Consider the following 16,247-nt stretch of genomic DNA (forward strand, 5'->3'; position numbering starts at 1 on the left):
CCTACCTATCTTTGAGGCTCTGCACCTAAGACCCTAATTCAGACAAACATATAAGAACAAGCTTATCTTTAAGCAAGGGAGTAGTGGTGTGAGGGACTATGCACGTGCTTAAAATTAAGCTTGTGTTTTTGTGCTTTGCTGTATTTGACCTCATTTAAGTGATTAAATATGGACATGTGGTCCTACCTTTAAGCACTCACTTTTGATGGCTGGAAGAAACAGCTAGACAAATTCAAACCAAAAATAAGGTGAAAAAATGTTAACAGTGAGTGTACATATCCATTGGAACAGCTTCCCAAGGGATGTGGTGGATTCTCCATAACATGGAGTTTTGGGACTAAATCTTGGCTCCACTGACGTCAGTGGCAAAACTCCCATTGGCTTCAATAGGGCCATGGTTTCACCCTTTAAATCAAGAATTGCTTTAGTTCTAGAAGGTAGGTTGTAGCTGAACCACATGTTATTACTGAGTGAAACTATGGCCCGGATTACGCCTCAGGTCATTCTAGATGACCATGGTTCCTTCTGGCCTTCAGATTTATGAAACTATGAAAATCTTGACCTTGGGTATTGGGGTGAGGGGCAATACAGAGAACCTGACAGAGATTGAAGACATGACCTTCTCATCCAATGAAGAGCGATACTTTAAAGAAAAGCAGATAGTTCCATAATAGACCACCTTCTCTCTAATTGCTCCCAGTTTCAGAGTGCAATAAATACTAAGTGGCAGAGGGAATAATTGGGGCATCGTAATGCATTGTCTCCTTTCCTGAATTCCTTCAAAGGCTCTGAAAGCACCCATGGAGGGTGTTGAAGTCGAGATAGAAATGAAACGGGAAAGGAAGACACAAAACCAGACTCCAGTGAGAAAATGTGGGAAGCGAGTCTGCAAAGCCGTGGGCTATATCACAGGAGACATGAAACAGTTTGGAGTCTGGCTTCAAGGTAAGCCCATTTCAACTGAGCCAATTAGAGTATATCAGAAAAGCACTGTGGCTAATAAATAGCGACCAGCGTGTTCCATCTGTGTTAACTAATTCAAGGATGATCTGGTTCAATAAACTGCAGAATAGAAATGATAATACTGAACCATTCCTACATTGTAGGGGAAATGCCCCCTTGTGCAAAGAGCCAGCCCAAAGCTCATCCACCACTCAAGTCCAGAGGGTGCATAAGCTGAAATTCACCCCATGTGCCAGCCCCTCTGCAAAGGAGTGAATTTCATCTTGTGAGCATAACAGAGGATGTTTATTTCAATGTTGGGTCGTTCCTTATCATGCTCCCCTTTCTTTCCACAGACTAAGGCTAGGTCTACACTACCCGCCTGAATCGGCGGGTAGAAATCGATCTCTTGGGGATCGACTTATCGCGTCTCGTCAGGACGCGACAATCGATCCCCGAATCGATGTGCTTACTCCACCAGCGGAGGTGGGAGTAAGCGCCGTCGACTGGGAGCCGCGGCAGTCGATTTTGCTGCCGTCCTCACAACAGGGTAAGTCGGATCTGATACGTCGAATTCAGCTACGCTATTCGCGTAGCTGAATTTGCGTATCTTAAATCGACCCCCCCCCCCCGTAGTGTAGATGTAGCCTAAGTTTATCATGCCCAAATGCCAGTGTGAAGTTAAATCATTCAGCCATGGGTTTTGATCGCTCAATAAATCAGCAGCGAGATACTCACCTAATCTGCCATCCGAGATGCAGACATCATAAGTAAGCCAGTTTGTATGAATCTGGCCCTGTATGCTTTAGAATAGGGAACTCTAACAGCTGCGCTATTCGTCTCCGTTAGTCTTCCAGCTGCAAACCATTGTACAGGCAATCATAAAATCTGAGTCGAGTTTTACAGCCTCGTCGATAACGTGCCTTGGTTTTGCTTCCAAGCAGTGTGGCATCCTTGCATTTCTCCGTGCGTTTCCAGAAAACCATCCTGGACAAACCATCTCATTTACCAAGTGTTTACAATGTGATCTCTTTCAGGTAAACCACTCCCATTTCAGTTTGTCGACTGGGTCCTGCGAGGGATATCCCAGGTGATGTTTGTCAATAACCCTCTCAGTGGGCTTATCATGATTGTTGGGTTCCTGGTCCAGAATCGTTGGTGGACACTCACAGGCTGTTTAGGAACAGTTGTCTCAACATTAACAGCACTTCTTCTGAATCAAGACAGGTAGGTTGGTCTTGTGATTTAAAATATTGTGATAAGTGAGAAATAAGATCCACGTTCAAATATCTGCCCTTTGATGTGCTGAGTAGCTAGTACTGCCTTAGCTTAACATATCAATAGAAAGAAAAAGTGCTTCCTAACCTATTCTTATATTGGTTGTTATACTCTGAAACATAACCATGGGGGAATGCTGTCTTCACTAAGAAATACATTTTTCCTACACCTTCAAGGACCGAGCTCCTGAAATCCTAACTGAGGCAAAACAAACCCAGGAGCTAGGATATGTGCACACTGCAGTAGACCAACCTGAGCTAGCTTTGGCCTAGCCAGCTAGAGTAACAGTAACAGTGAAGTCATAGCTGCTGGAGTACATACCCATGGTGCTATGGCTTCACTGCTGCTGTAGTCTGAGCTAGCTCTATCATAGAATTATAGACTCGTTGGGACCTCGAGAGGTCATCTACTCCAGTCCCCTGCACTCCCAGGAGCCTGTGCCCTGTGCCGGCAGCTCCTTCAGTGTGGCTGAAGGGCACCAGGCTCACCAGCAGCTGTCCCTGGTCGCACTAGTCCTGTCCGTGAGCGTGCGAGCCACTTGCACACACTAGCACAACAAGGGACAGCAGTTCTCAGTAAAGTCCTGGTGCTCTGCAGATATCCAATTTATATCTGCATTCGTGGGGGTGGAGCACAGGTGGGGCCTTGGGGAGAGAAGGCCAAGCAGGTGTGGGCCTCAAGGCAGAGCAGGGGGCATGGCCCCCCACTTCTAGGAAGCGTCTGGTGCTTGCACGCAGCCTCCCCAAATTCGGGAGTCACACGCCACCCATGCCTGTTCTCAGAGGTTAAGGAGAGCAAATATTTTCCCTCCTTGTAACAACCGTTTATGTACTTGAAAACTGTTATCATGTCCCCTCTCAGTATTCTCTTTTCCAGACTAAACAAACCCAATTTTTTCAATCTTCCCTTATAAGTCACGTTTTCTAGACCTTTAATAATTTTTGTTACTCTTCTCTGGACTTTCTCCAATTTGTCCATATCTTTCCTGAAATGTGGCATCCAGAATTGGACACAATACTTCAGTTGAGGCCTACTCAGCACAGAGTAGAGCAGAAGAATTACTTCTCGTGTCTTGCTTACAACATTTCTGCTAATATATCCCAGAATGATACGAAGTGTTACACTGTTGACTCATATTTAGCTTGTGATCCACTATGACCCCCAGATCCCTTTCTGCAGTACTCCTTCCTAGGCAGTTATTTCCAATTTTGTCTGTGTGCAACTGATTGTTCCTTCCTAAGTGGGGTACTTTGCATCTGTCCTTATTGAATTTCATCCTGTTTACTTCAGACCATTTCTCCAGTTTGTCCAGATCATTTTGAATTTCCATCCTATCCTCCAAAGCCCTTGCAACACCTCCTCAAAGCTAGCCCTATACCAAATGGCACCGCAGGTGAGGAGCATCTTTGGCATCCCTCCCCCTCCATTTCTTAAACTTTTGAATACCTTATTTTTTATTGCATTTGTAGCCCATTTCATGACTTTGATGCATGATTTGCATGCATGATTTATTCCTGTCACACAAGACGATAAATTTGCACTCTAGGATCTGTAAATCTGTATTTATTCTTGCCATATATAAGCAAATAAACAAAATTATTTCCTCTAAGCTTATAGAAACTTTTTAATTTTAAGAATAATGGAAATGTACTAACATCAAGAAATGGAACTGTGCCCCAACATTGGGTGGACTGGCGTTAAATAGTGTTATGGTAGGTGGCAGCCTTAGAAGAGGTGGGGCCAGAGCACAGCAGCTACGTAGGAGAGCACTTGCCTGCAGTGGCGGCAGGCTGCTCCTTGCCCAGGTTGGGCTTCCGGGGACAGCGGCCAAGCAAGCTGGTGCCCCCCTGAAGTCCCCAGAAGCCAAGCCTGGGCAGGGAGCAGGTTTCTGCTGTTGCCCCTCCCCAGCCAGGGGTAAGCCAGGCAGGTGCTGCTGCGCACAGCATGCTGGGGGGGAAAGAGGGGGTTCCAGCTCGCTCAGCCTGTGTCCTGGAAGCTGAGCCCAGGCAGGGAGCAGGCTGCCGCTACCGCCCCTCCCCAGCCAGGCTGTCTCCCAGACAACTGGCTACGCTGCACAGAGCAGAGACTGGGAGCAGCTCCGTCCCGCTCCTCGCCTGGGCCAGGCTGCCAGGGAGAGCAACTGAACATGCTGGGGGGTCGGAGGCGGAAGCTGGCGCAGCAGGAGGACAGAGCCCCTTCCTCCCCCCCACAGGTAACGTGGGAAAGGGGGGAGGGGGCAGGGACAGTGCAGGGCCCCGGGCTGGGGTTGGGGCAGGGAGGAGACCCATGGGGCGGTCACGTGTCCTCCTTTTTAGCTGGTGCCCCCCCCAATACAGGGAGGCACCAGTCGTCATCGTCGTTCGAAGATAGGTTTTCGAAGCTCAGACTCATTAAAACCTGCACTCATCACTCACGACTGTGACCATCAGCGTAAGCAGAATCCTCAAAGCTATCCACACATTAGGAAAAGTGTCCTTCAGCTCTGCCTCATGAATGAATTGGAGAACTTGGGGTGGAAGGTGCTTCCCAGGTTGCAAAATGTGACAGATGTTGTCCAATTCGACATAGAGGTCTTTATCATTGACATCCTAACATTACCCATGTGTCAGCATCCGGTGAAGGTCCAAGCTTACTAAAGTCATACAAAAAAACCCAGGTCATTTTGGGAGCTTCATTTGTCCCAACCTTTCTTTGATGGACACTTGAGCAGTGTCAATGAGCTAGCAAAAAAACTCCCTCTTGAATTTTTCTTCCAAGCTTCCCATCATCTCATCTCTGCCCTCATAATCAAACTGTCTCTTCTTCCAGTGAGTTTCCTTGAAGACAGGCTCAACTTCTAAGTTTTCCGCCATTTCTCTGGCATAGAAAGTACGCTTATTAAGTTTGCGGATGATACCAAACTGGGAGGGATTGCAACTGCTTTGGAGGACAGGGTCATAATTCAAAATGATCTGGACAAATTGGAGAAATGGTCTGAGTTAAACAGGATGAAGTTTAACAAAGACAAATGCAAAGTGCTCCACTTAGGAAGAAAAAATCAGTTTCACACGTACAGAATGGGAAGAGACTGTCTAGGAAGGAGTACAGCAGAAAGGGATCTAGGGGTTATAGTGGACCACAAGCTAAATATGAGTCAACAGTGTGATGCTGTTGCAAAAAAAGCAAACATGATTCTGGGATGTATTAACAGGTGTGTTGTGAGCAAGACGCGAGAAGTCATTCTTCCGCTCTACTCTGCTCTGGTTAGGCCTCAGCTGGAGTATTGTGTCCAGTTCTGGGCACCGCATTTCAAGAAAGATGTGGAGAAATTGGAAAGGGTCCAGAGAAGAGCAACAAGAATGATTAAAGGTCTTGAGAACATGACCTATGAAGGAAGGCTGAAAGAATTGGGTTTGTTTAGTTTGGAAAAGAGAAGACTGAGAGGGGACATGATAGCAGTTTTCAGGTATCTAAAAGGGTGTCATAAGGAGGAGGGAGAAAACTTGTTCACCTTAGCCTCTAAGGATAGAACAAGAAGCAATGGGCTTAAACTGCAGCAAGGGAGGTCTAGGTTGGACATTAGGAAAAAGTTCCTAACTGTCAGGGTGGTTAAACACTGGAATAAATTGCCTAGGGAGGTTGTGGAATCTCCATCTCTGGAGATATTTAAGAGTAGGTTAGATAAATGTCTATCAGGGATGGTCTAGATAGTATTTGGTCCTGCCATGCGGGCAGGGGACTGGACTCGATGACCTCTCGAGGTCCCTTCCAGTCCTAGAATCTATGAATCTATGAATCTAGTGAAGGCATCTTCAAATCCGTTGTCTCTGTAGGCCACTGTGAAATCACAGCAGCTTCTCATCAAAGTAGTAGCAGTCACGATGTCCACTGACTGAGTTTGTAATCTCTTGCTTACAACATTTACTTGGAACAAGATATCGTGCCAAATCACAACTGAGACCTGAAATTTGAAGTCAGTGATGTGGTTTGCCAGGCTTTATGCCTCGTGTCAGATTCTGGCTTCGGCTTTACTCGATTATGCCAGTTCCATCAGGGCATTGTAAACCTCAGTCACTGAGGCATCTCACTGGCCAGTTACACTGTCAATGTGCTCTCCCAGCGAGTATCACTGATTTGTAATATTGACTGTGAGGATCTTCCACCTGATAGTTGATGCTGAAAACAGGACGTTTATCCTTTGCGGTACTCCGAAGAGAGATACTGAATCTAAAGCAGATGACACTGCATCTGACAGAACCAGGTTGAGGGAATGGCAGCCACAAGACATGAAGAAAGCTCTTGGATTCATCACAAGGATCCTAGCCTGGACACCACTGTTGCTTCCCTTCATGTTCGCACCATGGTCATAGCCTGGGCCGCGGCAGTCCTGACACTTTATTTTATTCTCATTCAAAAGGTTCATAAACAGTTCTGTTAGGCCTTTTCCAGTAGAGTCATCCACAGACCAGGAACTGGTCTTCTGCTCGTTTTCCATGTCTATGCATTTATTTAGCTTGAGCCTGGACTTGATCTCCATCCGTTGGGAGTACGCCGTAAAATGACCTGGTGACTTTTCATGTTGCTTCAGATCATCAGCTAAGTTATGCCAGTAATTGTACCCAGAAAGTGCAAGCAACGATTAAGCATTCTTGTAAAATATTTTGCAACAAAAACAGAACACATTGTCAGTTGATTTCAAGTAGACTAGCCAACACTGAGTCAGTTTCTCACCATTCTTGAGCACTCTTTCACAGTGTGACTTTGAGAAGTGTCGCTTCTGCTCATTTACTGGAAATGTCATATCCTTGATTTTGCCCAGCCCATTCAAAATTGTACGATCAGTATCGGCAGAGTTTAGGATCGCTGGCCATAAAACAGGATCTGATTTATCGATTTGTGGGGTGCAATTTTTCTCACTGCTGTTTTTGTCATCATGCGAGGCTGATTCTTCTTTATCATTTCTCTCCTTTTCATGTAAACCAGATTTTTCTTTGTCATCTCTCTCCTTTACACCGCTAGGAAAACTGGACGATTCTTCACCACTTTCCTCACATTCCCATTACTTATCTTTAAGTAAAACTGCTAATTCCTTAGTAATAGGACTTCCATCATTTACACTTTACTCCTCAATTTCTTCTGCACTGGAACGATCACTAGTGCCTAAAGCTGGTCTGTGTTGTTCTGTTTCAGATATGTTCCCATCAAATTTGCCCCTTGCTGCAAACTAGATTGCAATTGAGCTTTTCACTTCCTATACTGAGCTCCTGAAGGCTTCTTTGGGGGCATCTTTTATTTTCTATGGGGGAAAACAGACAGTATTAGGGAGAGCAAACCTCTATATTCCACAGTCTTGTTCCGCAGAATGAGGGGTTCAGGGTGCGGGAGGGGGCTCGGGGCAGGGGGTTGGGGTGGGGGGGTGAGTGAGGACTCCAGCTGGGAGTGCGGGCTCTGGGATGGGACTGGGGATGAGGGGTTGGGGGTGCAGGAGGGTGCTCCAGGCTGATCGAGGGGTTCAGAGGGCGGGAGAGGGATCAGGGCTGGGGCTGGGGCAGGAGGTTGGGGCCCGGGAGGGGGTCAAGGGTGCAGGCTCTGGGCGGTGCTTACCTCAAGTGGCTCCCGGAAGTCGCCGGCATGTCCCCCCTCCGGGTCTTATGCAGAGGCTCTGCGTGCTGCCCCGTCTGCAGGCGCCACACCCGCAGCTCCCATTGGCTGAAGTTCCTGGCCAAAGGGAACTGTGGGGGTGGTGCTTGGGGCGGGGGCAGCGTGCGGAGCCCACTGGCTTCCCCTACGTATAGGAGCCAGAGGGGGAACATGCCGGCTGCTTCCCGGGAGACGCATGGCGTGGAGGCTAGCAGGGAGCCTGCCAGCCCCACTGTGTGGTGCTGCCAACCGGACAGACCAGAGCCACCAGGATTCCTTGTCGACCGAGTGTTCCAGTCGAAAACCAGATACCTGGTCACCCTAATTGTGCTAGGCACTGTATATACACATAGTAAGAGACAATCCATGCCCCAAAGAGCTTACAGTCTCAATCGACATGACAGGCAAACGGTGGGAGAAAGAAAGTTTCATTTTCCCTATTACAAATAGGGAACAGAAGCCCAGGGAAGTTAAACGACTTGCCCCTTGTCACCAAGAAGCCTGTATCATAGGTGAGACTTGAATCCAGATCTCTCAAGGATCAGTCCAGTACCTTAACCACAAGACCAAGGAACTGGGAGCCAGGACTTTTAGGTCCTGATTCTTCCCTCACACTGGTTTTACACTGGTATAATTCCACTGGTACACAGCACGCCTGGAAATTACATTCCAGTACAAGTATCAGAGGGGTAGCCGTGTTAGTCTGAATCTGTAAAAAGCAACAGAGGGTCCTGTGGCACCTTTAAGACTAACAGAAGTATTGGGAGCATAAGCTTTCGTGGGTAAGAACCTCACTTCTTCAGATGCAAGTGAGGTTCTTACCCCCGAAACCAGTACAGGAAGCAGTGATTCACCCCAGGTGAAGGGACAGAGTTAAGTGATGATGCATTTCAACAACAACAAAACCTTCAAGTCAATTGTCTTTCTCCCACAGATCATCCATAGCAGCGGGACTGCATGGCTATAATGGGGTCCTGGTGGGACTGCTCATAGCAGTATTCTCTGACAAGGGAGACTTCTATTGGTGGCTTCTACTGCCTGTTGCTCTTACATCCACGACATGGTAAGTCGCACACTTTTAGGCTTCTGTGAAAGCCTAAACAGTTCTGTGTCGTAGAATTTAAAGGCAGAAGGGACCACCAGATCATCTAGTCTGACCTCCTGCATATCATAGACCACCAACACCCACCCAACTAAACCCAACAATTGAAATGAGATCAAAATATTACAGTCCCCACAGACTAGACTCCTATGTGCCACAGGCAGAGAATAAGAGGGACTGAGGTGCACCAGTGCTTGGATTCTGATTCCTTCTGTTCCTGAGACATTGGTTGTCATATGTTGTCTTGCATAGATTTTTAAACTAATGAAATCATGCTACTACTACTCCTGGGGGAATTCTGGGCCACTGTGCACATCTAGAATTCATGTCTCCCACAGATTTCTTTGCTTCTCTGCAGAAAAATGACTTTCTGACAGGGAAGCAAAGGGAAGCCACAAGAGCAGTCATGCGCCCCTCCCCAGCAGTGCAGGCAAGTCATTTCAGCTGTCTGGAGCAGCTGGCAGAGAGGTAAATCATGCAGCAGTGCGGGGGTGGGAACGCCCTGGTTGGTGGCTCCTACCCTGCGCTGGGCATAACTCCTCTTCCCCTGCAAGGAGCGGCTAGGGCTGAGTCAGAACCACCCCCAGAAACCTCAGGCTGCAGGAAGCTGCACACACACACACACACACACACACACACACACACACACACTTCCTGCCCCCATCGCTCCTCAGCCATGGGGACAGGGGTCTCTGTACAGGGAGCTGCTCCCCCGTCTGCCCAAACCCTATGCATCTGGATCCCCCCCATACCCAGACCTCCTGCCAAGCCCGACTCCCCCCACATCCAGAACCCTCACCACCAACCACCCACCCCACCAAGCCTCACCTCCTCCCTGCACCCAGACCCCCCCGCCAACCCCCATCTCCCCACCCGGACTCCCCTGATCCCCACCCTCCCTGCATCTGGACCCCCACCCCTGCACCCAGACATCCCCCACTGAGCTCCCTGCACTCAAACACCCATCCTGGTGAGCCCCATCCCACCTGCACCTGGACCACCCGGATCCTCACCCCACTGAGCCCCAATCAGCTGCATCCAGACCCGCACCCCACCAAGTCCCACTCCCTCCCTAAATCCCCCACACTCAGACCCCCTCTGCTGAGCCCCATCCCCCCACACCCAGACCCCCCTGATGAGCCCCAACCACCTCCCCCTGCAGAGTCCCATTGTCCCCCAACGAGCCCCTGTGCATCCAGATCCGTCCCCCGCACCCAGAACACCCACTGAGCTGCCCACACCCAGATTGCCCTACACAGAGCCCTCTCACCCTACACCTGGATCCCCCCCCCACTAAACCCCTCCATACTTGGATCCTGCCAGGCTGAGCCTCCCCAGCCACACCTGGTGTGGAGGAGCAGGTGGGTCGGGTGCAGCCTCACCGCCAAGTCCAGGGCCAGGGCCGGGGGCTGCAGGGTGATCTCCCACCTCTGTGCAGCCCGTGGCCTCTGTTCCCCACAGCCATTTTAAAATATTGTGCGCAGAATTTTGGGGGAGGGATGCAGAATTCCCTCCGGAGTATACCACACATGTATTGGCTTCTAAAGCTGTGATTTTTTTACTATCATTTATCTTTATACATTTTAGATTAAGCCTTTCTAAAATAAATTCCCAGTTTACATGTAAATTCCACATTTAACTGAAATTAATTCAATGTCCTAAATGTTAGCCACATGGCTGTTTGTCAGTTGCCCATTGTAATGCGGACAGCAACATTATTTTCACCATTTCCCTGCCCTTGTAAACCACAATTTTTTCATTTATTCTTTTACTTGTATAAATGGGTATTGTAAAAATGTTATAAACATTTACCAGCCCAGGCACAAAACCTACTCACCTGCCCTTAACCATGATGATTGATGATCATGAAAACAACTAATGATATTTTACTGGCCTATCAAACAATGATGTGCCCAGGCAGATTGGCAATCGGTCTTTTGAACTCAGGACATTTTGCTGGAAAGGGCTGAAATGCATAGATTCTCTTGTCTGCCTGAAGTTCAGGTGGCGAATTATAACCAATTTTGTTGCTGTAACTCAAATGGCCATAGGCTTTGTTTATTGTTTTAATTATCCAGGGTCCCAACCCATAAGCTTGGATAGACTCCAAGCTTTCTCCCAGCTCAAGGCTTGGCTCTGGTCTGATTTGGGCCCCTCTCTAGCTCTACTAAATTAAGGGCCAGATCCTCAGCTGGTGTAAATCAGCTTCATTGAAGTCAATAAAGCTTCATGAGTTCACACCAACTGAAGATCTGTCCCTAAATATTTTTAGGGTAATGAAAGCAGGGAGGAAATCTGTGTATTGCTGATTGCAATGCACAAGTAGGGATGAGGGACTTGCAAGATAACCTAAAATAAATCTGATTGTATCAGAAGGACCTCTGGAACTCAAACAGTTCCTAACGAAAACCAAAAGGCATGAAGAGTATGCATTTCCTAAATTATTTGTCAGGATAATGGATAGTTTTTACCTGGCTGAGTGATCTGAGGAATTAATCTTCACAAGCTTCTAATGAGATAATTTTGTTTTTCTCTTTCAGCCCCGTTTTCTCCAGTGCTTTAGGCTCAATCTTCAGTAAGTGGGAGCTTCCTGTTTTCACCCTGCCTTTCAACGCAGCAGTGACATTATACTCTGCGGCCACTGGACACTACAACCTTTTCTTCCCTACAGTCCTCATTAAACCTGCAACATCAGTGCCCAATATCACCTGGTCCAACATTGATGTGCCAAAGGTAAGAGTCATTAAAGAAACATTCCACGCCACTTACACAGTAAGCCAATAAAGAGCCATGTCCTTTTATTTTACATGACAAAGACAGAGCCCCATAATACAATTCTGTATTTACATGGTAACAAGTAACCGATATGTAATACTTTACTATGGCAACTGTCTGTTTTGGTGACTTCAATTTTAGAGTTTCCAAGTATCTTAAGCATACAACTGAACCTAAATACATGTTATAATCCTCAGTGAATCTCTCTGGATTCTCATAATCCATTACCATGGAGACACTGGTCATGGCTCCATAGTTCTGTTCAAATTTTCATGTAATGCTGGGATTACACCTTTGTATCACACATGATTAATATAGTCTATTAAGTTTTTTAAAAATCACCTTTCTGTTAAGAAATTGGCACAGACACTATCATGATGGGCTCATTAGAAACTCATGTACAGGCAGACATGCAGATTTTTTTATAGCCAATATTTATGCTGGACCTACACAAAAACAATCTTTTATACTCTAGTGGTCCCTCTACTATTAACCAACCAGTGCTATTTCCAAAATTGTGCTGCCATCATTAATTAATGCCAATGTATAAAAAAAGCTTGTAGAAATGGGTATTTCCATTTTAAACTTGTTAAGACAGATAGGAAAAGGAAATCAACCTTTGCCAAGTGGAGAACAACAAAGAAAAAAAACCCCAATGATAATAGATGTTATTTATAAGCTTCTATCAAGAATTTTAAATATATGTAGAGCAATAAAACAAAGTACAACTCCACAGGGCACATCATCAAACGAGAGCCATAGAACCAAGTCAAAACTGAAAATTACCATATATACTCGTTCATAAGCCAAATATTTTTGGTTAAAAAGTGCCTCGTCAAAGAGCGGGGGTTGGCTTATAAACGGTCTACACCAAAATTTGATGATTTTAAACTCTATGGAATCATTGAATTGAATATCTAATACATTGTTGTTTTGTTTACCTGGAGCGTCTGCAGGCATGGAGCCCCTCAGTTCCCTGTGGCTGCGGTTCACCGTTCCCAGCCAATGGGAGCTGCGGGAAGTTCCCACTGGCTGGGAACAGGAAACCACAGCCACTGGGAGCTTAGGGGCTCCGTGCCTGTGAACGCCTCAGGTAAACAAAACATCCAGGCCCGCTAGAGGCTTACCCTAATGGGCCAGGAGCCAAAGTTTGCCAACCCCTGAAATATAGGGTCGACTTATGAAAGGGTCATACAGTTTTTGCTATTTTTACCTAACCATCTTGGGGGGTCGGCTTATAAATGAACGGGCTAATGAACGAGTATATACAGCACTCTATATGTGGCTGGTGACCTCCCCAACACTGCGTTCCTTGCACACCTCAAATGCCTATTGATTCCAAAGAGAGTTTGAGGTGCAAAGGAAGGAACAGATTCTCTGCTGAGGGAAATGAGCAAAACTCCTTTGAAGTGAATGGAAGGAGGCCCATTTATGACAGCAAAGAATTTGGCCTGGGCCTTTACTTGGAAAATACCTTAATTAGAGACCACATAAATCCTGCTTCAGTGGAGATTTATTCATATTAAAGGAAAGAATTAGAAACATCTTCTTCACAAATGACTTGAAAGGTGAAAGAGAAGATCATCTAGAAATGCCAGCTGGCTACCCAAAACTGTAAGAACTATCTGCTGACAGAAAGAGCCGTTTCCATGGAACTGATGCTCATTAAAATGAGGCCTTTTGGGGAGGTGGGGGAGGCCAAAGCATTAGATTTCAGTTTATTCTGTTATCGATATCTGAACACAATATCAGTCATGAAAAAAAATGTGAGGTTGGAGACTTCGCCTTACAATATCTAATACTTAAAAGGAAGTCCGCAGACTGAAGCAGAAAAAGGTGAAAGCTGTCAGTACTTTTGAACGAGTGACTACCAAGGCTCCAGGGCCAGTGCAAGGAAACTTCCACCTTGCGCCACCCCCCCGCCCCAGCTAACCCCGCTCGCCGCGGCAGCTAACCCAGCCTGCCCCCCACCCGGGGGGCGGCCGCCCCCCCACACACAGCAGCTACCCCCCCTCTGCAGCTAACCCCGCCCGGGGAGCCTCCCTCCCCCCCCCTGCGGCAGCTAACCCCGCCCGGGGAGCCCGCCCCAGCTCACGTCCGCTCCGCCTCCTCCACTGAGAACACCGGCGCAGCTCTAATTCTCCTCCCCTCCCAGGCTTGCGGCGCCGATTGGAGGAGAATTAGAGCAGGGGCTGTGTGCTCAGCAGAGGAGGCAGAGTGGAGGTGATCTGGGGCGAGGAGCGGTTCCCCTATGCCCCCCCCCCCCCGTTACTGCGGGTGGCGCTCTCCGCGCCCCCCCGCTCCAGCTCACCTCCACTCCACCTCCTCGCCTGAGCGGGCTTTTAGGCGCCCTCAAGCACTAGGCACCCTAGGCAGTTGCCTAGTGGTTGCACCGGCCCTGCAAGGCTCACCATCTATGTGGCTCATTTCTGGATTACTTTTTAACACATCCCTTGGTTAGGTTTGCACAGAGCGAAAAATCCTGCAGGACAATAAGAGGCACCCGAGTAAGTGACAAAGAGTCACGATCAGGCATGTCAGCCCCCTGGTACGCCCTGAATAGAATTCCCGCATTGTCACAAAGTGAAAAGAGTGATAAGTGTGAAATCGCAGAGCCTGACTTTGACAAGAGGTCTGAAGGAGCTTTGGCCTATTTACACTAGGCTAATTTCTCTCCTGTGCAGAAGAAACAAAAGGCCAAAGACAATGTTGAGGTGCTGATCTAGAATGCTGAAATGCAAGGGCAAGGGAGAGACTACAAACAGCCTTCTTCAACTCCAGGGACCATGGGCCTGATCCGACGCTCATTGTGGTCAATGGAAAGACTCCCATGGACTATAATGGGAATTAGATCAGGTCCTATGCTATCAGATGCAATTTAAAATCCCCAAGAGATCCAGGTGGTGGCAGCCATGGAACACGGACTGGTAGTAAGCACTGGGAAAGCCTGAGACCTGGCTTTGAAATACTCCACTGTTTAAGTTTCAGCTTTGCTGCCAGGACTTCACTCTGACTAAACTCTCCCATAAACTTTCATATGGAATTTTTTTTGGCGGGCGGTGGGGGTGCTTTTTCTACAACAACACAGCATGCACTGAAGCAGTTGCATTAGGACTGAGAGCAGCAGTTGCAGTGAGAGACTTAAGGAGCTCAATCTGTTTAGCTCAGGGGTGGGCAGGGGTCCCAAAGGGGCCGTCAGGGAACAGGCAGGGTTGGATGGGGCAGGAGTCCCGGGGGGGGGGGGGCAGATAGGAGGTGGGGGCCGGCCATGACCCCCTCCCCTAACCGACCCGCCATACAATTTACTAAACCCGATGCGGCCTTCAGGCCAAAAAGTTTTTTCCCCCCATGGTTTAGCTGATCAAAAAAGAAAATCAAGAGATGGCTTGATCATGGTGTATAAGTCACTTCACGGGAAGAAAATACCAGATAGTAAAGGACTCTTTAACCTAGTGGAGAAAGGCATAATAGGAATCAATGGCTTGAAGTTAAACCCAGACAAATTCCACTTACAAATAAGGCATAAATTCTTAACAGTGAGGTTGATTAATTACTGGAACAAACTACTAAGGAAAGTGGTGGATTCTCTGTATCTTGATGTCTTCACATCAAGACTGGAGGCCTTTAGTCAAACACAAGTTATTGTGCTCAATTCAGCAGTAACTGGATGAAATTCTATGGTCTGTGATAAAGAGGAGAGCAGACTAGATGGTATAATGATCCCTTCCGGTCTTAAAATCTATGTCTCTATGAAGATCTGCTGCATAAAGGAGGACCCAGCACAGATAAAGTCAAAATCCTATCCTCTGTGCATCATGGTTAAAAATTACATGGCTCATCACAGGGGTTAAAGGAAGTGGATGGGGCAGGAATGTGGCCATTTCCTATGGAAAATCCCTGTAGAATTTAATAGATGCATTTTCTACGTGTGTTTTCTACTGAATTCTATAGGATGATCCAAAACTATATCCAGGCTATAGAATTTTGTAGGCTGATTAAAAAATTAACGATTGACAGGTTGTTAGAGTGACAAGGTGGGTGAGGTGATATCTTTTATTGGACCAACTTCTGTTGGTGAGAGAGACAAGCTTTCCAGCCACACAGAGCTGCTTCTTCCTCCCCCACCGCATCTCTCTAATATCCTGGGACCGACCTGGCTACAGCTACACTGCATAGAAACAGGTTGGCATTTTTATTAAATTCGATAGGTATTTGGAGGGCTTTTTATTGAATCCCATTAGCTTCATCCCTGTTAAATTGTACAGGGACCTTTCCATTAGTGGGGGTACAAGTCCAGTGCAGATTCATGGGGACACAAAATAAGTGGGAGGGATGACGAATGTGGGCTCTATCTGCTACTCCACTCCATAAGTACTAGTAATGCCCTCCTCTCAGATGCATAAGGCCCTAGAAGTGAGAATTTCCTCCTCCTAATCCCTGTGTCATTACTATGGGAAATCCCCATGTATTTGGGTTTTGTTTGTATGCTCAGAATAATGAAATAAGAAACTCTTTAACAAGCTGAGAGACA

The 16,247-nt window shown here is 47.2% G+C and overlaps 1 protein-coding gene across 1 annotated transcript in view; it reads left to right on the forward strand.

The window, feature by feature from the left end:
* Positions 1-16,247, forward strand: part of LOC135880347 (urea transporter 2-like) — an 82,190-nt gene that overhangs the window by 11,345 nt on the left and 54,598 nt on the right. Inside the window, exons 3-6 of the mRNA XM_065406613.1 lie at positions 786-945; positions 1,980-2,169; positions 8,774-8,902; positions 11,482-11,674. Of these exons, the coding sequence (XP_065262685.1) occupies positions 786-945; positions 1,980-2,169; positions 8,774-8,902; positions 11,482-11,674 (672 nt within the window). The remainder of the gene's footprint in view (positions 1-785; positions 946-1,979; positions 2,170-8,773; positions 8,903-11,481; positions 11,675-16,247) is intronic.

This window comes from Emys orbicularis, chromosome 6 (assembly GCF_028017835.1).
Source record: "Emys orbicularis isolate rEmyOrb1 chromosome 6, rEmyOrb1.hap1, whole genome shotgun sequence".
Classification (NCBI taxonomy): domain Eukaryota; kingdom Metazoa; phylum Chordata; order Testudines; family Emydidae; genus Emys; species Emys orbicularis.